The 23722-nt window shown below is 33.4% G+C and overlaps 1 protein-coding gene across 38 annotated transcripts in view; it reads left to right on the plus strand.

Moving 5' to 3' along the window:
- The window catches only part of RIMS2 (regulating synaptic membrane exocytosis 2), a 596440-nt gene that overhangs the window by 452203 nt on the left and 120515 nt on the right, over positions 1 to 23722 (plus strand). For 16 of the 38 annotated variants that reach the window (XM_061171493.1, XM_061171500.1, XM_061171491.1 and 13 more), the window contains one exon: positions 14858 to 15030. The exons of the other annotated variants lie outside the window; for them this stretch is intronic. In XM_061171493.1, coding sequence (XP_061027476.1) covers positions 14858 to 15030 — 173 coding nt within the window. The remainder of the gene's footprint in view (positions 1 to 14857; positions 15031 to 23722) is intronic. 38 annotated transcript variants of the gene reach the window in all.

A 23722-nucleotide genomic window follows, 5' to 3' on the forward strand; every position in this document is an offset into this window, starting at 1 on the left:
TAAGTAAATGTGAGCTGTTGTATGATGATGGTGGGATGGTGATGGTGATGATGATGATGATGATGATGATGGGGAAGAAAGAGAAAAAGAGAAATCATTTTCAACAGATACCCTGCTCTTACCAGGTCTATTTCTGTTGCCAACAACAATCTACTAGATACAGATTAGTATATCTTTAAGGTAATCCTAAAAAATATGTGGGTGGAAAGGGAGGAAAAGTGTAAAAACTAATGATAATCTAAAAAGTTAAAAAGTGATTTGGGTTGTCTCATTTTTATCTGGTTAGTCAAATTTTTATCTACCACAAATTATCATTCTTACCATTTCTACTCTTTAGCCAGCTGGAATGTACTTCAAATTTAACTTAAACATAGAGAGAGATAAAATTAAATTCACACATAATTTATCTAAATCTATGATATGCACACACACATATCCTAAAGCTCTGAGCCAAAGGAGAATTCCTCTCCTCCATATTTTAGCTGATGGAAGCAACAACTATTTATTTCTTCCTTGTTTCACATGTACAAACATACCTCACTTTATGTAACAGACCCACAGTTACAAACTTAATAGTAGATAATTTTAATGGAATTTTAGAAATTTTATAGTTTTATCTGTGACTGATCTTTGAATATAAAAGTTTCTAACTTTAGGTTTCTTTTTTCGTAACATTTGCTAGGGCTGTCATAACAAAATGCCACAGATTAGGTTGCTTAAACAACAGAAATTAATTTTCTCACAGTCTGGAGGCTAGAATTCCAAGATCAAATGTTGGCAGGTTTGGTTTCTTCTGAGACCTCTCTCCTTGGCTTGGAGTTGGCCACCCTCTTGCTATGTCCTCACAGGGTCATCCATCTGTGTGTGTCTATGTTCCAATTTCCTCTTCTTGTAAGGACACCAGTCATATTAGATTAAGGCCCACCAGTGTGACCTCATTTTACCTTAATTACTTCTTTAAAGGCCTTATCTCCAAAACAGTCAAATTCTGAGATAGTAGAAGTTAGCACTACAACATATGAATTTGGGGGATATACAGTTGAGCTATAACATATCTATACAAGGTAGTTAATGGTCTTTTGGTTTATCACCTTAATGCATTATGAAAGCATATTTGATTATAATGTAAATATGTATTTTTAGGCAACTAACTATAGCTATTTCGTTTCAAACTTTTTGATTTTTTAAAATTGTGTTTACTTTCTCTATTTCTCCCACTACCTTCTCACATCCTAGGAGATGAAATATTTTTGTGTTTGCAAGTTCATTTTAAAAATTATTTTTCATAGTTATAAAACCACATTTAAATTTAAATATGTTTTTCTTAGCCAGACATTCAAGCATGTGTCTTCTTTCTTTACATTATATTTGTGAATTGCTACCTCATACTATATAATCACATATCAGGCCAGGAAAACCACATGTCAGGTCAGGAAATATAAAAAAGATATTTTTTAATTATGAAGAAGTCATTTGAGATGACTAGGACAGCAACTTACATGTTGTAGAACACTATAAAATTACAGAAGAAATTGTAATTTCTCTCTTTTTAGTAAATATAATGTTGCTAAAAACTAACAAAAGAAAGATTTTTAAATAAATTGCATCTAGGTACTCTCTGGTAAAACGGTCAGTCTATGGACAATAGCTGCTATTGCCAAGAGCATAATTTCTTCCTATATATTTCCTAAGAACACACAAGGGAAACAGTTTTCTTATACCTCCAGCAAAAATAGAAATTTATGCATTCACCTTTGCTTTCATCAAGCCTCCAGGGTTGCTGGTTTGCTAACAACTAGAGTGCCCTTTGGGGGATACAAGGAATGAATGATATGGGTCACCGAAGGGTGAGAGATCTTGCTTTATAGAATCAAGGAGGATAAGAGGAATAAGGAAGGAAGAAAATGTGATAAATAATGCAGAAACATTCTTTCCAACTCAAATTTCATATAATTTAAAAGGATTAAGTATAGCCATATAAAAAATTACAAATATAAGAATATTCAAGACAACAGAGATATGAAAACATGTAAACCCTCTGAACCAACCATGACCTTTATCACTTCCTAAAATACATATATTCTGTCTTATGTGGTGCTTATTTGCTTGTTTCTTACCTTTTTATTAAACTTCACACTTCTTGAGAATGGGGATATAGTTTATTCATCTTTGTAGTCTCTCCAGGGGCAAGTAAGGACAAGATATGAACTTCTGGAGAGGGTATGGGTAGGTTATTACCCAAGAGTCTAAAACAAATTTTCTAATGGACATATGATTATTGGTTTCTGTCTAGAGTTAATCATAATAGAAAGAATACTCAGAAAGAATTGGAAGACTTAGGTTCTAATTTTGATTCTGCCACTTATGTGATAAGACTTTGGATACATTGCCCAATAGTTCTTCACAACCCAACTTTTTTCTGTGTACAAATTCTGTGTTATCTATAAAGTGCTACACAAATATATGGTAGTTTGGAGGCCACGTTGAAAAACATCATTATGTATTAGGCAGCCTCATCATTAATTAAGCAAATCATTTACTCTTGTAGCTTAATCTTTAAAATTAGGTTTGAACTAGATCTTCTGTATTTCATTTCCTTTATCTAGTGTCGTCTCATTATTGATTCAGTAATCTCTGATCAGTGTCAGGCTCTCTACTCAATGTATTCTCACAAATGATTGAATCTACAGATATTATAATTAACTTATGGCATAATAATTATGATTTATAAAATAAATGTATGTGTATAATGTTTTTGCTTCATACTTCACATGAAATAATTGATAACTAAGTTTGAATTGAGACTTAAATCAAAACCTTTAGTCAATTAAGGCAATCAGTCAACTAGTAGGGCAACATGGAGTCTTCCACATCTATAATTTCAATTTAATTTGGTTAATTATAATTTGAACATATCTACAGTTTTATCATGTAATAGCTTTGCTCATGAGCACAAAAATGAGTTGTAACTTTTCTTCAGTTGGAAGGATTACAGATATTATTTATTAGCAAAATTAATTTACTAATATCTTCCTAAACATGGAATTTTGATTATTTCTACATCATCAATTTTGAAAATTATAAAATAATACTCCAGACTGGAAATAAGATAGCTGACCTTGGAATATATCTCTTATGAGAGAAGGAACTTTTGGCTGGTGATAATTTCAGGAGGTAGAAATATTGTATGTACAAGAGTACAGAACTCAGCTTGGCACATGGGAAAGCCCAGTAATGGTAGCTGTTTTTATTATTTATTATAACAAGTGAGGTAGGAGTAATAACAAAAACTTTACAGTTGAACTCGATTCTGATAAATGAACCAAAACCCACCATTCAATATAACTTTCTGACTAACAAAGAAAATGGCTATGATTTTATGATTGACCCTTCTTAGGTCATTTTTATGACTAGGAATACTCACTTCAAGGCTAACAGTCTTCAGGGTCAGTCATGTAAGAACATGTTACTTCTCAAGCCCATTTTCACTTTCTGCCAAAAAGAAAAATCATCGGAATTTTAGATGGAATATGAAGGTGTTATTTCAAAATGACATAAAATGTCTTTTTATTCAGGTTAGTTTGTATTTTTTTATTATTTAAATATCTTACTTGTTTAAAATTCATCCACATATAGTTATAAGTAGTATAGTAGTGTTATTTCCATGCTGGTTTTGTATTCTGATTATACATGTCATTTTATATAGTTTTCAAATTTCAGAAGAGGAAGAAAATCTTTATTTTAAAGAAGAAAACTATATGTGAATATTTTAAAAAGAAATGGCTTAGGTTCTAAATATGCTGCCTAGTATCCCATTAAACATGAATTTATGGTTCACAATTTATTTTGATGAAAAGAAATAGAATGACTTTAATATTAACAAGTTAGTTGTATAGGCTTAGTTAATTCATTTAACTTATTTCTCTCAATTTTCTCATCCATAAAATGAAGAAGGTAGATTACATCCTCTCTGAAGTCACTTTCAGCTTTAAAATACTGTGATTTTTTTGAATGACTCAGTGACGAGTGAATAACTAAAAGTATGTTTCAGTGCCAAATAATTTTCCTGGGCTTTTTTTCTTAAAGGATGGTTATATGAGTCCTCTTTTTTAAATATCTGAACGTATTTTGTTATCTCAGGGGACATTTAGTAATGTTCTCTTTCCTGCTACTCAGAACTGCATACCGCAGGTATCTCTGAAGCTAATCAGCTTTAAGTCTGTATTCTGGTTCTGCAACATTAAAAGAAGAAAAATTACCAGAAAAACAATCAAATAAATAATAATAAAATGGAGGACTAAGTGAATGAGGAAGGAATAAAGGAAGAAAGGGATAAAGGCAGGAAGAAATGGAAAAAAGAAAGAGGAGGGAGGGAGGAAAGGAGGAAGCAGGCAAGGCATAATCCTTCCAGTCTAAGAGTTCATAATTGAATTAGGGAAACACATGCACAAAAAGTAGTGCTCGTATAAAGTAGGCCATGTTAAGTAGTACAATACAAGCAAGTCATACAAAGGAAAAATAAAAAGAGAAATATTCATTTGGCTTGAAGAAATCTGGGAATACATTGTAGAATAAGACATGACGTGAAGGACATATCAGGCAGAGGGAGAGCTTAAGCAGAGTTATAAAAGCATATGAGCACAAGCTATGTTTTAAGGAACAGTTAGTAGTTCTTTAGAATAGAAACATTTAACAAATTGGGATACATATTAAGAGCTAAGAATGGAAAAGTTGTCTGGGACCAGATTGTGGAGGGCTTTAAATCACTCAGTTAAAAATCCAGAATGTTCTTCTTTAAAATCATAAGCTTTGAAGGTTTTTTAAGTCACCAGTATCTACAAATCTGTGCTTTTAGAAGATACTCTAATGGTATACTTCAGATGAATTTGAAAAGGATGTTAAAGACAAGGAGTCCTATTCAGATGCTACTGCTAGAGTCCGAGCAAGACATAATTGTCATTCCTTGCCATGTTTGACTGTTGACTCCACCCCAAATGGTCTTCATGCAAATCCAACCGATCCTACCCTACCTTCTCACACAAGGAGTAAGGGTAGTGGGCCTCTTCCAGATTTTCAACAGAATGTAATTATATCTGCCCTGTGCTTGAATTTGATCCATCAGGGCAATTCTCAGGCCCTTTTAGTTTCTTCAATAATATGTTGTTTTTCAGGCTATTATTTAGCTCTGATTCTCTTAGATGCAAGTACCTTGAGTTACTTTATTACTTTTCTAAGGTACTAATATTTGAAAGAGAACACGACTTCATATCCTCAATCCATTAATTTTTCTTGTATTTTTGCCTGTTATAGATTCCCAGGACCATGATCCTACTGCTATGTTCTCATGTCTTATTTCCGTTACAACTTTTGGGATGCTAGCCTGCTACTTAATATCTATAATATCACCACCCTATGTCCTAATAAAAGATATAAATATTCTCTAAAAAATTACATAATAAGCCACATAATAGTTAAAGATATTTACAAAGAACTAAATGTCAGGAATTTTATGACTAAGGAGAGTTTATTTATGATATTTCCTAATTCTAGCTGGATCTTACAAGTTTATAATCCGAGAGCTTGGAGAAGCATTTAATCATAATAATAGTATAATTGCTTTAATAGTAACTCCTTTTGTGGAAGAATAATGAACTCATTGGTTTTTGCACTAGTAGCAGGCATTCTGTTCTACTCTCTCTGAGCTTGGATGTAAATGAAATGTTACGTATATCAGAATGAGATATTGTTATTAATACATTTAAGGGTCTGGGAAGAACAGACTTCTTGATTGAGGCAGAAATTTCAGATGACATTTGTTTGAGATATTACTGAAAAATAAATGGCATAAAAATAAATCTAAGACTCAGTAAGGCTGTGGAAAAAGAAAACAATTATTTACTGTATGTGGCTACATCTAAAATAATAAATGGCTAAGTATTAATACATATTATATGTAAATTTAAAAAGTAATAGCTGTCTTAGATGTTGGGGAAAAGAAAATAATATATAAAAGATTTGAAAGTTGTTTGTAAACCATTAAAATTATTCACATTTTAGTAATTATTAGTGTTATGGTCATGGATTGTTATGTTCTTTGGTTTAACTTTCCTTGACGCCAAGTATAAGCATAATTATAAAAACCAACCCAGGTTAACTGTTTCAAGAATGAAAAAACATGAATTTCCAAGTCAGGTTTAATGTTATCCTACCCTAAGTAAATAAGCCAATCTGGTGTCAAAGGACAATGCCTTATTTTTTTAATGAGATATGGAATAGGGACTTATAAAGTTTTCATAGCTATTTTCAGGTTTTTTCAATTCAAGATAAAGTGTTTGAGATCATAGCCAAATGATGATGAAAATTGAGTATCACAATCTAGAGCTTCTGGGGTTTCATCATGGAAACTTCTTATTACATATAATAAAAACTTACAGTTACATTGCTAATTATTATCATGATGAATATTTATTATGTGTCAGCACCTGTGATCTTATTCAAAGCTCACATCAGGCTCACAGAAGTTAAGAGATTTGCCCAGAATCACATAGCTACCAGTAAGTGGGAGAGCAGTTACGCATTCATATCTTCTAACTCTATACCCTGCGGTCATTATGCTATACTGGCTCTTATCATTAAAATTAGATGACTACATTATGGTTAAAGAGTGTACCTTTTTACCATGAGGTCAGAACAGGCACAGAACAGGATGAGTGATATACCATTTGGGTTAGCATTCAGATGTTCATAACAAATAAACAGACAAAGTCATCTGAGTAAATAAGGATTTTTTTTTTTTTCCATGAACAAGAAATTCAAGCAGCAGTGCAGGGCTGGTACTACTGTTTCAAAAGCCAAGCTCTCTGTTCTTAGAACTTGTCTTTCTGCTTCCTGTTCTTACAGTAAGGCATTCATCCCCATTGTCACAAAATGACTACTAATGTAGGCTCATATGTAAACTCCAATCAGAAAGAAAAGCCAAGAGGGAAAGGCAAAGACCATAACAGCTAAGCCAGCCCACTGTAATCAGAAAAGTAATAGTTCTCTCAAAACTGTGTCCCCTAAATTTCTGCTTATACCTCAGAGGCCAGACTCAAGTGAAAGGATCACCCTAGCTACAAGGGATCCTAAAAAATGAAGTTCTTTTCCTTTTTTGGTGTTGCTGTTAGACCACCAAAATAAATGTGATTCTTTTAGTAAAGAACAAAGGGGAAGAAAGAATATTGGTAGGCATTCAACAGCAAGTGAGACAAATAAGTAGGTATAACAGACTCTAACTATGAATATGAAAGACCAAGGACCCATTCATAAGTCCCAAGTAGCTTGTTATCAAGATATTTGTTTGCATAAAATGAGTGATACTTCTTAACTGATTAGAATGGAGAATATTGGAGAGAGAGAAGTCAAAGATAACTCACAAGTTTTCTAGGTTTTAGTTGGTTATTAAGCCTATTAAATAACGGAGGGAATATAAGAGATACAAGAACAGCTGGTTTGGAGTGAAAGAGAATAAATTTGATTTTGGCCACATTGAAATCGATGCACCTACAAAACAACATATGGGAGATGTCCTGGAAATACAGGTCTGAAGCTTGGGAGAGAAGTGAGGGGGAAAGATAAGGATTTTTTAGTCATTACATGGGTAGATAATGGATTAGATCATTCTGTGGGAATACGTATAGTGAAAAGAAAAGAAGGCTAAAGATTGAAATTTGGGGAGAATATAATTTAAAATCAGGTTAGAGAAAGTGACACCAGCAAAGGAGATTAAGAATAAACAGTTAGAGGCCTCCCCTGGTGGCGCAGTGGTTAAGAGTCCGCCTGCCAATGCAGGGGACACGGGTTCGAGCCCTGGTCCGGGAAGATCCCACAGGCCGCGGAGCAACTAAACCCATGTGCCACAGCTACTGAGCCTGAGCTCTAGAGCCCACGAGCCATAGCTACTGAGCCTGCGTGCCACAACTACTGAAGCCCACGCGCTTAGAGCCCATGCTCCGCAATAAGAGAAGCCACCGCGATGAGAAGCCCGAGCACTGCAACGAAGAGTAGCCCCTGCTCACCGCAACTGGAGAAAACCCGCACGCAGCAACAAAGACCCAGTGCAGCCAAAAATAAATAAATTAAATAAATAAAATTTAAAAAAAAGAATAAACAGTTAGAGAGATAGGGGAGAAACCATGAGTGACATTATCTGAGAAGCCATTATGGAGAAGTTTCAGGAAAACAGAGGACTTCAACAATATTAGATGTAATAGCAAAATCAAGAAAGAAGACACTACTGGCTGATAAATTAGGACATTTTTGGTATTTGTTTTTTGAGAACAGTTCTAGTAAATGATAGATTAGAATGGGGGAAGAGTTAAGGATCCTGAGAAGGAAAATAGTAAATGCATTTGTTGAATGCAAAAGCACAAGCTCTGCAACTACCTGAGATTTCTAAACCTGGGATTTCATTGCAGAACTGGCCTTTCCATCTCTGAAAATTGTGAGGAATCAATGTAGGTAAATAAAGGATGAGGTTCCTTGAACAGCTAAATTACTAAGAGACACAGAGTTCCCACAGAGCCAAGCCTTTGAGAATGTCATCATTGACTACTAGCATTAATTCCTCCTCTACAAATTCTCCAGGAAACTTACAAATTTCCTTCAGACCAAGAGACAGTGGCTCTTTAGTAAGTCTTTGCCTCCAAGCTAATGGCTACTCTGTCTGCAATTGTGTTTCTTTATCTTAAGCTGTTATTGTTCCATCTTTCACAAGATGATTAATTTGCAGATATGATATCTTGTTGTCACGTACATCTTTTCTCCTAACAAGTCTTTGTGAGTCCTACAAATAATGCATTTATTTCTAAGCCCCCGCCCCTGGTGGTATGCACCAACTCTGCATTCAGTGACCATTTGGTAACTTGAAATCAGCCACAGTGGGAGTATTTAGCCTTCAGAAATGAGCCAACTCTGTAAATCAGAACTTTTTCCTTTTGGATAGCTGGTTGTTAAATACGTATAAGCACACCACTTCCTATCTATACCCATCACAGAGAATGAAAGGATTAAGTGACTCAACTCTATTCAGCTATCATTACAGTAGTTTATACTCTGATTTGGTACTTCATACTGGAGATAATACCTCAGTATATAGCCCAGATAAAACAACCATTCCACTCATTTCTATTCATTAAACATTCATTGAGTTTCTAGTCAGGCACTACTGATCTAGATAATGGGAATACTAAAATAAATATGACAGTAATTATCCTCAAGGAATTTATAATCTAGCAGGATAGATAGATGGTAGATAAATAGATAGATAGATGATAGATGATAGATAGATAAGAGAGAGACAGAGACTGAGAAAGAGAGACATGATAAAAGTATAAGAAAGGCATAAATAAAGTAGTTTAGGAATACTCAAGGCAGTGATTAATTCTCTTTGAGGGAATTAAAGAGTTTTCTAGCTGGGATTTCATTTGCAGGATACTGTTTACAAAACGAAATCTTAAATTAACCCTCAGTTTTCTGTGGCCTTTCCTCACTGTCTTCTCCCTCCAAAGTAGAGAACTTACCACAAAATACCTTCTTTAGGAGTCCTATCTAAAGAAAATTATCAATTGACAAGCAGATTTTTACACAGTGCAGCATTCAAATCAGACAATGATAAAAACTTTGGCTAGGACAGAGAAAAAATCATCTGGAAATAGCTCCTCAAAAAATCGAGTACCTACAGTTGTGTTACTAACAGAACACAACTTCTACTCTCTTTGAATTATTATATGGAATAAAAATAAGTTGATGAAAAGGAGAGCATCTTCTTGCTCTTATGATTGTTTCATTTACCACAGTGCCAGGGGGATCTGCTCTGTCCTTTTCTCGTCTAGACCCGCCAGACTGATATCAAGAGCCCTGCCCAGAAATTCAGCCTCTCTCTTATCTTCCAAAGATTATGTTTGCCCCAATTTTTTCCTACTTTTCGGTCCACTCATGTTTTCTCTCTGAATATGATGTAAATATTCCTCCACGTACTTCTTGATGGCCTAAAATTTTTTTCTTCAAACGTGGGCTTTCTTGCTTCCCAGTATTTTGCCATAACCAATTCTTGGACTAGAGTTTTAGACAATAAATCGCAGTTTTATGGTGAGATTCAATAAATTGAAGACAAGCAATGCTTAAGGACGTCTCATAGAAGTTCATGTACAAAGCTCAAATGACCTGAGTTGCTGAGATGCTGTAGAGAACTCAAACTAGGAAATTACTTAATCTAAGAACTTGAAATGAGTATATAGGAGAAAGTGAAAATTTTATTTTAGAAATCTGAGTTTACTTTTTTCTCAGGAATATTATTATAAAATTTTGATAATAACTTTCCTTGCAATAGAGCTCTGCTGATGTACTGTTACTTTCCACTAATGTTAGATAAATAGGGAGAACATTAACTTTTCCAGGCCACTTAAGAACTCTAGAGTCTGGAACATCCCGGAGAATAATAATTTCCCGTAAATTTTTCTGCTTCATGATCTGCTTGATAGTAATGTACAAAACATCAAAATGTTGTCGGGAAAAGCTCCCTCACTGTCGTCCAAGACTTTAATGATCTCCAGTCAGCACAGTCTTCAGCTGAGATCCTGTAATCCTATGCAGTAAACCTTCTTTTTTTGTTTCATTAAAGATAATGATGAGCACATCATCCATTGTTCATGTCAGCTGGAAACTAATAGAAGTTAATTGTTTAAAACATTTATTGTATAGTGCCAACACAATACCAACCATTTCCTAAATAAATGAACTTATTCACATTTGTAACTCATTACCTTGGTATAATAATAATAATTTAGCTGCTTCTGTCTCACTGTTAAATTATATAACTTTTGTTTTTCATACTTCAGGAAAAGCAAAAAGAATGAACCATTTTAAAAGTAAACTCCCGTAGTAGGTCATTTATAACTTTGATTTGGGTTTTTTGTGAATTATATACTTGAAGATGCTATAATCTAAATGTATCCAAAATATGTTCCTCTGAAGTTTTACTTTTAAAACTTTTTTCCCATTATTTCTCACTTTCCAAATTTCTCATTCTGTTAATCATGTGTCTATTTTTAATGGAAGCCTGAGCTATATCCCGAAGGTAAACATGTTAGAAATAGACAGAAAAATGCATTTGGTACAAGCCTTAGGTAGACAACAAAATCATCATCAAACTAGAGCTTTTAGCTAATTCGTAGTTTTTCTTTATTTAAACTATTCTGTTCAGTGTCTTTTTACTTATGACCCGCTGCTTTCGGTGCTGGAAATGAGCAGCTGCTATGCACTAAGCACACGATTGGGTATTTTGAATATATTATTTCTCTTACTCCTCACAAGAATCCTTAAAATGAAATTTATCCTTATCTTACTGGTACAAAAGCCAAACCTTCCAGTTTAAATTTAAATCTTTGACTCTTAGGTGCTAAGAGACTTACAAAGATAAGGAAGATATTGTTCTGGCTTTTTGGAGCTTTTATTCTAATAGAAGGTTTGAAAACTACCAATAAATATGAATACACTCACACACACACACACAGACACACACACACACACACACACACACACACACCTATAACAAGAGGTAGCATGTGATGAATTATATAAAGGCTTAAAACTATAGTATGTGGAATCTTATCTTTCCTTAAATTTTGCATATCCAAAATTCTAGCTCAGCAAACTAGATTATGTGAGAGGTCTTAGCCAAAGATATGTGCAATGTATATATACCATGTGTGTTTAAAAAAAAAAATTCTTAAGCCTTAGGCTAGCCTGTATGTACCTATGAATCATAGCAACAGGATCAAAAGTCATGATGACCTGAAAAGACAAAGGCTAGAATATGCAAAGTCAGAATCCTAACTACTGAAATGCAAAAGTCAAAAAGCAGTTAGGATTCAGAAATGAAGGCAAAGAAAATCAGAAAAGAACCAATCAGGAAGACATGGGATACACAGGTACCAGGTGGCTTTGGATATTAGGATAAAGTACCAGAAGCAAATATTAAAAATGAGGCATCTTCTATGTCAGCCAAGAAGTGTCATATATTTCCTGCTGAGATAAAGCTATTCCTTATCCTGCAGTTGAGAATCAGTAGTTCCCTATGAGGTGATGGGATATGAATGAACCTGTCCAAATGGGAAGGTGAGGCCTGAGAACATATTAGGGGGAAAGTTTGATTTAATATTTTATTTTGCTTTATAAATATATTTTCTGAAATGTGTCTCTTATATATAGAAATATTTACATTTTTATTATAGCTTAGAGCAGTCTTAAAATAATATATTTACTCTTGGGTATTTTACCTAATATTTCTTTTGGTAAATATATTCCTGGAATTGATACTAAGCCAGTATTCAGCTTCTATCTAATCATCATGATCATCATTGTCATCATTTGTCATTTATTAAACACTTCTTACGTGTCCAATACTGTGCTAAGTGCTTTATGTACATTATTTTATTTAATCCTTGCAGCAAACCTAGGAGATGGGTATGATTGTTGTCCACATTTTAACAGATAAAAAACTGGAACTCAGGATCACAAACCTAATAATTTATGTAGCCAAGATTCATAGCAATGATTCAGTCTCACTCTAGAGCATGTGCTTTTCATGATTACATTTACCCTTAGTATTTCCTGAAGTTAAAAGTTGTGGCTTTTCATTTGCATTTAGATGATATAATAATCCCATGAGCAAAAGCAAAGAAAAAAATATAATACCAAAACTGCTTTTCTGTTCAATGATAAATTATTTTTAAAGACATAAATAGCAATATGCTTCTCCTTTTTATTATAAATTCTAAGAATGAGTAAGATAAAGTTCTCCCAATACAGTGTAGTATTGGGAACAATTTAATAATTTTGAAAAATTTCTTGAAACATCCATTTTTCATATATATATGAAATGTCCAAAAATGGAAATTACTTCCATTTGTGTCTCAGCTTGAGATCAAAGTTACTTTTAATAAATATCATGGGAAAAAATACATATATACATATATCCAACATTATCTATGCTAGCCAGTATATACTGGCTATATATGTGTATATATATTATATATATATATTTTTTAAATATAATGGGTAACATAAATAATGTTGGATCCATCCACTGAAATGCTATTCTAGGCAATGGCTGAAGACATTGTCATTTAAAGTAAATTGTTTTTGATATTTTAAAATGACTTTAGTTTGAAAAAACATACCATGGACTAAATGTTCTCCAAATAAATCCACTGTAAATAAATAGTCTTCCTTTTAAAATCAAACATAACAGTTCTATTTACACAGATATTTCCTGAAAAAAAGGCAATAACTTTTTGAAGAATTTAACTGTATTTTTTTTTGATAATTGAGAATTCCAACAAAGTCGAAAGTTAGAGTGGATTAAGAAAGGCCATATCTCACCTAATATAAATATATATTTCTAGATTAAGGATTTGATTATTAAAATTTTGTGTAGCCTTCAAAATAATTCTTATATTTTACATTTAAAGAAAATGATCAGTTATTAACTCAAAAATATACAACAAGATACTGGGAGATCCTGGGGGAAAAAAAAAACAGCTCATTTGAATCTGATCTAATGTTTACGCTACACTCTACTGCCATTCAACTTGTCTTACCAAAATGTTTATATCTAGCTAATATTTTCAGTGAATTGTTGTTCATACAGAACTATTTATTAGGGTAATGATTATTCAAGTCACAGTAAATGGTTTATATAAGAAAATCATCTTTCTAATGCTTTATGAAATTTGCCAGTATCTATGATTTAAAAGATCTCCATTGTGAAATTGACCAAGTAAGGATTTTTCACCATTATGTTTAAGAGCATATTAACAAAAAAAAATCTGTTAGCAGATAGTCTCTTAACCTAGTAATAGCCATCAGGTAGTAATCGTACAATAATAATACTGGCTGTATTATTTTATATTATACCAGATACCACACATGTATTATTTCTAATTTTCAAAACAGCCCTGCAAGGAAGATATTATTTTCCCTATTATTTTATAAACAGTGTTTTAAAGGTGAAATAATTTGCTCAAGTTTACCCAGCTAGTAAGTTTTCCTTACTCCACATTTTTCAGACTTCAAAACCTATTCTTTTTTACATTCCGCATGTCATTAACATAAAGTATTTATGAAGGGTTTCAATTTATCAGAATATTTGAACACCCAGAACACCCTGCACCCTGGCTGTGCCAGATGACCATCTGATTATTTCAGTTCCAGAAAGTTTGAACTATTGTAAATAATAACGATTTTTTCTAGTACTTCTAGGATTCATCAAAATTCCAGCAACTATTCAGAAATTAAACTTTCTCTTTTCTCTTGACTTTTCTTTAAAAAGTTAGTGTTTTAATAATTAGATTTTATATTATCTCTAGGTTTTCAGTGAAGCATAATGGATTAAAGAGAAAATTGATGCTACTAAAATTGGTTTTTATAAGTTACAATGGCAACTTCATCATACTTTTTTTTCAAATTTTATTCAGAAATAAAAAAAATTTTTCTTCCTAATATTAAGCCAAATGTTTATTTCCCAGATTTTACCTAAATGTTCTTCCCTGAGGCCATTCCTGTTGTGAAACTGTTTTAATGGTCTTCATTGGGGTGTGGTAAAAATTCTCTAATTGTCATTGCTAAAAACAAGGGTTTCATATAAACTGAATTTTTCTTTTAGGATAATTGCCATTCACTTTCGTTTTATATGCAACTGAGTGGGGTTTTGCAGTATCCTCTGTGGACAATTAAAGTGCTGAAATAGGAGAAGCGAATAATTGCTTTGTGTGGTAATACTGACAACTTCTGCGTATTTGTCAATCTGTGTTAACAGTATCGATCAGGATGGGATCCTCATAGAGGGGCAGATAATATTTCCACTAAATCTTCGGACAGTGATGTAAGTGATATATCAGCGGTTTCAAGGACTAGTAGTGCTTCTCGTTTCAGCAGCACAAGCTACATGTCTGTCCAATCAGAACGGCCAAGAGGAAATAAGAAAATCAGGTGAGTAAGGGGACTTTAAGCAGGAAATTCCTCTAAATATATTTTAGAAGGTCTTTATTTTTCTTTGGATAAATGTAAAATCTTTTACTTCTAAAAGGTTAATATATATCATTAAGACAATAAGAACTTCTGTACAGATTACTTTTAATTATACTTTGGTCTCCATTTCAAACTTCTTGCACAGAAAAGTTTTACAGAACTTATAACTATTTTCTTACTAGATTATTTGAAATAATATCATTAGCTATTTTTTCATGTTTGTTATTTAAAAAGTAATTCTGTTATTATATCTTTACTGAAATTAAAGTGAAGGTTAAGTGAAGACCTGAATTTTTTAATATTCTAAGGAATATGAAAAATCATATTTTAGAGGGGATTTTTCCTAGCTGAATACATTTTAGTAATTCAGAAAACACAAGAACATTACTTTTTCAGTAAGATGCTCTCCCATCCTCTTGAAACTTTTTATAAATGCATGGAAAAAGTTCTCAGTTTCTCAAGAAAATTTATAAATGTAATGTATGTTTGTTAGTATAATTTTCATTTATCACCCAACCTATAGATTTTATGGTCACCTGAGCTAAATTAGTCTTTTTTTACTCCTATTGCATCAAAAAAAACAATAATGGAGAGATCACAACTTTTTTCCATGCAACTTTGTAACAGGAAAATATGACTTAAAAACAGTTATGATTTAAGTGTTGCTTACGCAGTGCTTCTCTGGTGTACACTGGAGAAAAAGTTTTCAAAGCTTAAAAGATGTCATTTTTATTTATGTTTTAGTAGTTATCATTACTTTTCTATGTAATTTTGTATGCATTTTTTCTTGACTTTTTCTTTCTTTTTTGTGTTTATTTGCATGCCTTCAATTTATGTTGCTTTCAAAAGGCCAAAGGGAATAGAAGAGGGAGGGAAAGAAGGGGATAAGCATGAAGAGATAGTTCATGAGGAGGAAGAGGTAAAGGAAGAAAGAATTAATGAGAATGAGAAAGGGAAAGAGATTACAAAAACATGTAATAAGGAGAAAAACAGAGAATCAGGAGACGAGGAAAAAACACAAGATATACCTGAACAAGGGAAAGAAAAAGAACAGTGGAGTAAAGAGGATTTGCAAAAGCGATTCTCGCAAGATGATGACAGGTAAAATTTGCTCATTTTCGTAGACATTTCCCATTAGTAATGTCCTTTCTCCTACTCTTAAAAACTATTTTGCCATTTACATTTGGTTTATTTTCTTGTGTTTTATCTATTTAGCTTCTAATGCAACTAATTAATGTTAGCAAATTATTACCTAACTGATTTATTAAACAGTCTTTAATTTGTATACCATAGCTCTGAGAGTCTGATTTAATTGGGTTTTCAAGTTCTTTTTGACTAGGTGGATCAAAGGTAAATCTCCCTTTAGTTTTTTTAGCATGAATTACTGTATATCTTCCTCATTTGTAGAGTCAAACCTTTAAAATGAGGTTCTGAAGGGGCTGAAAAAATGTAGCCTGCACTATAAGAAATATTATATACTAGAACTTTTAAAATGAATGGCAAAATAGGTAGCAAAAAGTAAGCTTTATTCTGTCTCTGAATAAAGAAAAACGCAAGTCCCTTGCCTCGTCATAGTTATCTGGTGGTGTCTAGTGCAGTTCTGATTCCTGAGGAAGATTGTGGAGTAAGAACAGTGCTCTTTGATACTCTGAGAAGAGAGAGGCCTTGGGGCTTATTAGAAGGCAGACATGTTGGCTTAGCCCCCTCTAGAAATTCATTCAGCTAGAGAAACTGCCAGAGAAGGAGCTTTGAACAGGGGAAAAAGGGAAGAAACATAATCAGCAAGGCGTAACAACAACTATGTTTTCATTTTCATAACACAATGCACTAAGTAAGTATGAAGCCATCTTTACAGTGCTGTACTGAAAGTCACGTCGGCACAAGTCCACAGTAGACACCATCCTTCTGCCTGAGGAGACGAGATCTGTCTAGTTACATTTCTCTGAGACTGAGAATTGCAAATCATGTGCATTTTGGAGGAATTTGGTTTTCTAGTAATCCGTCCAGACCTTGATTTTGTGCTAGTATGCACTTGGCATAATACTCACCCCGATTGTAAGCCAAATTTTGCTTTATTGTATCTAAATCCAATCTCAGTTTGTGCTTTACTCAGAGTTAATGAGAAAGATAATTGGAATAAATGTTTACCCCCTGGGTATACAATTCAGTGATCTAATTCTATGACACTTCACTTTCTGTCTCAGATTGGTATATTTAACTATATCTGTGATCTATGAAGGTTTCTATGTAACAGACACAAAGCCTAAAAGTAAATCTTAAATTAGGCATATTTTGTAATTCGAGTCTAAACTAGTAATTTCAAGTCTATCTTCGTTGTTTATCTAACTTTTGATAATTACATTACCTTATTAATGAAGACCATTTTTTCTGGTTTGTTTGGCATAGGGTCATTTCATCATTAATTCACAGAGAAAAGCTTTCCAAGATTTCCTTGGAAAGAGACACAGAGTTTCCTTTCTTCCAAAAGCAGAGCAAAATGTGAGCCTCTAATGTGTTTTCCATTCTATAAACTGTGTAAAGGAGAACACATGAGCCCCTTGATGTCTGCCTGGAGCCAAAAGCCTATGTTAGCATATCTGGCTTGGTAGGGAAAAGTTTGAAGAACATTATAACCTTGAGTTCTCGATTTTTTAATATTGATTTCTGCACCATTTTCTTCTTGAAAAGACCACATTGTTTTACACAGGAAAGGGAAAGATGTTATATTCCTAGCAGTGAGTCATCAAGGCATTGTACTCTGCTTAAGTAACTATATAATACTTTCGCAACTGTAAACTTTAGGGGGCCAGGCTGATGTCTCTAGGGAACATATATTCCATACGATGGCAAAAAGTGTCAACTGCAATTATTTGTGAGAAAATGCTGGTGTTGCTAATTAATTATTGCAGCATAGGATCTTGAATTTGCTTTCATTTCTCAGAATAAAATGAACAGTCTTTATTCCAAGAGAAGCTATGTCTGAGTACTGCCAGTAACATTTTGTATTGGTAGTTGATGAACAGAATCATAGATTGTTTAAATGCCAAAAACAACTTATGTGCTTATACAACATTATTGGAAATAATCTTATTCTATAATGCATCATTGACGTTTACTTGTAACCCAACTTTTGTGAAGGAAAAAATTTTTTCTGACTTCAGGGTTTAAGTATCTATAGCAATGCTGGTATACTTAAAATTAACACAGTAACTACAATGAACCAAATCCATTTTAGTTGCTCTTTTCATTACAGTAATTGTATCTCATTGTGTGATACAGAATTACGTTGTTTGTGTTATAGTAAGTCTATTAAAGTAAGTCTTCTGAATGTACTAGTAGGAAATGAATAGCAAAAAGTAAATTCAAAAAAAGGTCCATTAAATATTTGAATATAATATTTTTTCAAAGTTGATTAATAAATAATACCTTCACATTTAGCTATTTATATTTCCATACATGCATATTAGCCTGGTTAAATGCCCCCCCCCATCATTAATGATTATTTGGTAATCATTTCTAGAAAATCCAAAATTATATTTACCATTTAAAATATTTTTCTCATTCTGTGTACATAGGTATGCTTTAAATTTTATATCTATCTACATTTGCTGATTACATACCATATATATGTAGTAGGCTGACCCAGAAAAAAAGTGTTCAGATGTAAGGAGAAATCATTCGTTCAACCAATATTTATTTAGAAAATTTCTCAGGCAATATATACTATGAACTGGGGGATAGAGGTGAAATTAAGCATTTCTAAACTTCTAAGCCTGAGGGTGAAGCAGTTTCTTAGACTTGTGTGGATGGATGTTTAAGGATAGCTCCATATCCAGAAAATTTCATCAAGAAACCTAAACTAGTTCACAAGGATATTTGATGAAAGAATTTGGCACAAAAGTGGAGATCTTAAGTAAATCTGCAGTGGAAGATAGAAAAACAAATATTGAACAGTATAGTATTGTTAAAACCAACAACATTTGGTAGCTTTGTGATCAAATTACTCATCCATTCCCCCAGGTTCTGTTCTGGGCATATAAGACAAAAGAAAAAATAGTTCAAGAAACTCGTTATCTATAAATTTTCATAGATAACCAAATAAGATATACCGAGCCTCAACAGATTGCCTGCTTCTCAGATCCTCTCATATTTTTGTATTACCCAGCTTTCCTTTTAATAGAAATGTTATAGTTTATAATGAATGCACTGCCTAAAAACTTTATGGCTTCATTATTGTAAAACAGATTCAAGATCTACGGTAAGAGTGAAATATTCACACAAAGATTTGCATTAATGAAGACTACACAGAAAACCTTTTGAGGATTTGTGTGGATCTGATATTTAGCAAATTTTTGTGCTTTAACATTCTTACAGAAGAGTCAATTTAAAAATGATTATTTGTAAGACCAAACTATAAATTAAAAGTTTCAAAAATCAAAAAAATTTTAGTTCTCAGGCATGTCTATAAACGGTATGGGATTATGTTTTCTCTTTTTAAAGAAAACGTCTTGAGATAGGAAAATTTTTTAAAGGAAAAAGTGGCATCAGTTCAAATATTCATGAATAGCTGTTTTAAAGACTTAAGCCATCTAAATTATCTAGCAAAAAGTTCTTATAGTCTTTAAAAGGGCAAGCAGAATAATTGTTAATGAAATATTTATTACTGCTAACTTACAGATCAGAGTTACAGATCAGAGTTAAAATGTGATAATACATTTTCCTGACTATGTAATATAACGACGTGTACCGCATATTTACTCCTATGTTATAGACATCCTCTGTTTTATGATTGTGCATAAAAAGAGGACTTTTTAAAAAAACACCTAATATCACTCTTAGAATTTTGATCATATAAGAACCCAGGAATTTGCATTTTTAAAACAAACACCCCCCAAGTGGTTATGATTCTGTCCTTCCTCTGTTTTGGGTTGCTTATATTTCCTAATGAATGCTACGGTCAGCTTGTCAATTTGGGGGGAAAAAGGCAGCTGCGATTTTTGACTGGGATTGTGTTTAATTAGATCAATTTGGAGATTTTTGCCAACTTAAAAAATGTTGTCTTCCAATCCATGAGCACAAGGTGTTCCATTTATTTATGTTTACTTTCTCTCGATGATGTTTCATAGTTTTCAGGGAACATATCTTATGCTTCTTTTTTTAAAATTTATTCCAAGTATTTTATTTTTGGTGCTATTGTAAGTGGAACTCTTTTGTTAATTTCATTTTGAGACTGATCATTGCTAGTATATAGAAACACAATTTATTTGTATAAATTGACCTTGAAACCTGCAACTGTGCTGTATTCATTTACTAGCTCTAAAAGTTTTTAGTTATTTCTTTAGGATATTCTATATGAGATCATGTCATCTGTGAATCAAGATTACTTGATTACTTCCTCCTTTCTGATCTGAATGCGTTTTTATTTCTTTGTCTTGTCTAATTGACCTGGCTAAAACCATCACTACAACGTTAAATAGAAATGCTCATGGAAAGTTCTTAAAAGAAACAGCCTAGTAGAATTACTTTGCATTAGCTCTAAAAGCATTTTTGAGGATGTCTCCTGTGCCACTCATCCATTTTAGAATAGTCTATATGAAACTTTCTTTTAAAATTTTGTGAGTAGCTCTCTTAAAGAATAGATGTATCTACTTCACTGAAAACAAAACAATGTAATCCATTGTATGTTCTCTTTATCTAGTCTATCAGGAAGTTCAAGTTCATAGCCAAAGACATGATAATTCCATTCAATTTCTTGAACTACATTATATTATAATCATTATATTATATATAATAATTGATATTTTTATTTTTGCCTCTTTTTTGAGGCTTTGCTCCTTTACCTCTATTTTATTACAATTGTGTTATGTAACATTTTTTAAAAACTGCCTCAAATTGTATATGCTGCTAAATCAAAACAGTTTTCATATAGTATCATGCCAACCTTTAGAATTCAACACCTTTACATTCTCTTCTTGAAATGCTCTTTTCTCTGAGCTCTTGTGATTGTACACTCCTTTAGTTCTCTAGCCATCTCTCTGATCACCTCTGTCTTCTCTGGGAGCATTCTCTCTGCCCCTTCCGTGTTGACATTTTCCAGAATCCCATACTAGGCCTTCTTTTCTTTACGTGTTCTATCTTGATGCTGCCTTCTATTCCGTGGTTTCCAGTAGCATCTGTGTATTGATGGCTTCCAAAACTGGATTTCCAGCCCAGGTTTCTTCCTTAATCATCTGCCAGATCTATCCAGTTCTGTCCTTGCCATCTTCTTGTCTGTCCTGGGGACGTACCAAACTCAGCATGTAAAATTAAATTCATCATACTGTCACAGAACAGGCTACTACCCACTTAATAACCCACTCCTTCTTTTGTGCTCTGTCTCGGTGGGTGGCACCGGCGTCCTTCCACTCGCCCAAACCAGGAACCTAGGCATCACTCGACTAGTCCTTCTCCACTGAGCACGATTCCCTCCCTCCAATCAAGTCTTATTAATCTTAATGCTTAATGATCTCTGAAGTATTCCATTTCTCCCTAACCCTATATCTACTTCTATAATTTAAGCTATTATCTCTTATGGAGATTAGTTTAGTAGTTTAGTTTCATAGATTAGTTTAGTAGGAAAATCTTGTCTTTTAAAAATAATAGCCCTTAAATCTGAACTCGTTTTGCTAATAGCATAAAAACATGAGTAGTCAGTTTTTCTGAAGTTGTTCCTTTGTGAATTGCATACTTTTAAAAGATGAATTTTATGGGATGCGAATATATCTTTTAAAATGCTCAAAAGGTCTCTGCAAAAAAAAAAAACAAAAACAAATCTGTAATTTGTGTTGCTTCTTCAGTAACTATTATGAGTGTAGTGGTGATAAAATGCAGATGATATTTTGTTTAGGGTTAAGTTTGTCAAGCATGTCTTTTTTTCTATTCCAATACTTCTTAAGAGCCACCTTTCCTTAAAATGTTCATCTCTCTCTTTTTTAAAAATTCTTGCATACATTTTTAACATCACCAGGGTGCTGAAGATGAATAAAACACAGACCTTATTCTCAAGAAAAGGTGATGATTTACTTTTCTTTTTTTTCTTGCAGCCCCAGATTTATCCTTTTCACATAAATATAATTGTTGGCCTAAAACTCTGAAATAATTCTCCCTTTCTATGTGTCTCTGTCTCTGTCTCTCTAGATAGATAGATAGATAGATAGATAGATAGTTTCCTCAGTTAATAAGTAAATAAGCTATTCTCATAAAAATTTAGGGAAATTTCCATGTGTGGGAAATCTGAGTGTGCTGTGACTTCACAGTCTCCATATTGGATCATTGAAAGTGAGAAATTTGAGATTTGATCATGTATATGGTCTGAAGAGAAAGGGCATTTGAAGATGCGGAAGGCACGGGTACTAGAGTAAGAACCTGGAGATGGAGGAGGGGTTAGGGTCAGAAGCATAGGTGGACTCTCTGTTGGCTCAAACCAGATGAAAGACAGATAATAAAATAGATGATTTATTAGACAGGGGGCTGGGAAGTTGGTTGTCACTGCCTAATGGCCCTAATGTTCTCAAACACATAAGAGGCAAGAGTATAAGAGTTTGGAAGTTGAATTTGAGATTTAATTTGAAGATTTGGAGTAATCACTGAAGAAAATAGGGGAAAGTAGCTTACCAAAGGCAAATTTAAAAGTTGATGAATAGTCCTGCAGATCTAGCTGAGGGTTGGAGACCAGCAATTTCAAGAGACACCAGTGTGGGAGAGTAGTGTGATCTTTTCTAGCAGTACTGAGCCCATCCAAGTGTAGAAACAGAACTCAGATTGTAGCATTTGTGGAGAAGTGGGAGTTTTGATGGATAGGGTTGTTGGAAAAATAGCAGTGGAAAGCAATTGAGGGTGCTTGTGTAAATGTTAGTGTTATAGACAAGAGGGAGGAAAAGTCCAGATGGGAACTGATAGACTAGGACAGTATAGAGAAAATCCAAGAATTGGAAAACTAGATCTTGTAGTCAAAAAGTAAGTTTAGGGTGTTGGGAGGATAAGCGGTTTTAGTTACAGTATGTCATTGAAACAAGATTTTGTGATGAAGCTATTTTCGTTAGTTGACAAATCCTAAGACATAAGCATTGGAGTGAGCAGAGGAGTGGATGAAAAGAATAAAAATGAAGGTGACTGGAGATATGTGAGTTTCAGAATTATGAGGCATTTGGTTAGGTCTTCTTAATGAATACTTATATTTCATACTGTTATGAGAATTTGGGAATTGAAAAGAAGACTAAGCCAGCTCCTAAAGACTTCAACGAATGAGTCAGTGACCATGAGGTCATCAGATGACAGGATGAAAGGGAAAAAAGGATTGGTATGTGTCAGCATAGCCAGAAGTCCTAAGCTGCAAAGAAATTTTAACTTTTAAATAAACTAGAAGAGAAATATATTTTTTAAAAGTAGTCAGTAGTTAGAAATATGACAACCTATGAAAAAGGATAAGTATTTGGCACTAGAGAGGATTTCGGGGGAAGCAGTGTGTTCAAGAAAGCACCAGGTTTTAGTTAAGATGGTAGTAAAAAGGGTTAGGAACGAGTGGTCAGGGGATAGCTTTGTAACAGCGCCACCTGGCGTTGCTTTGCTGCTGGTGTCACCACATTTTCAGAGCGGTCTTTACAGCTAACTCATA

Source organism: Eubalaena glacialis, chromosome 17 (genome assembly GCF_028564815.1).
Source record: "Eubalaena glacialis isolate mEubGla1 chromosome 17, mEubGla1.1.hap2.+ XY, whole genome shotgun sequence".
NCBI lineage: Eukaryota > Metazoa > Chordata > Mammalia > Artiodactyla > Balaenidae > Eubalaena > Eubalaena glacialis.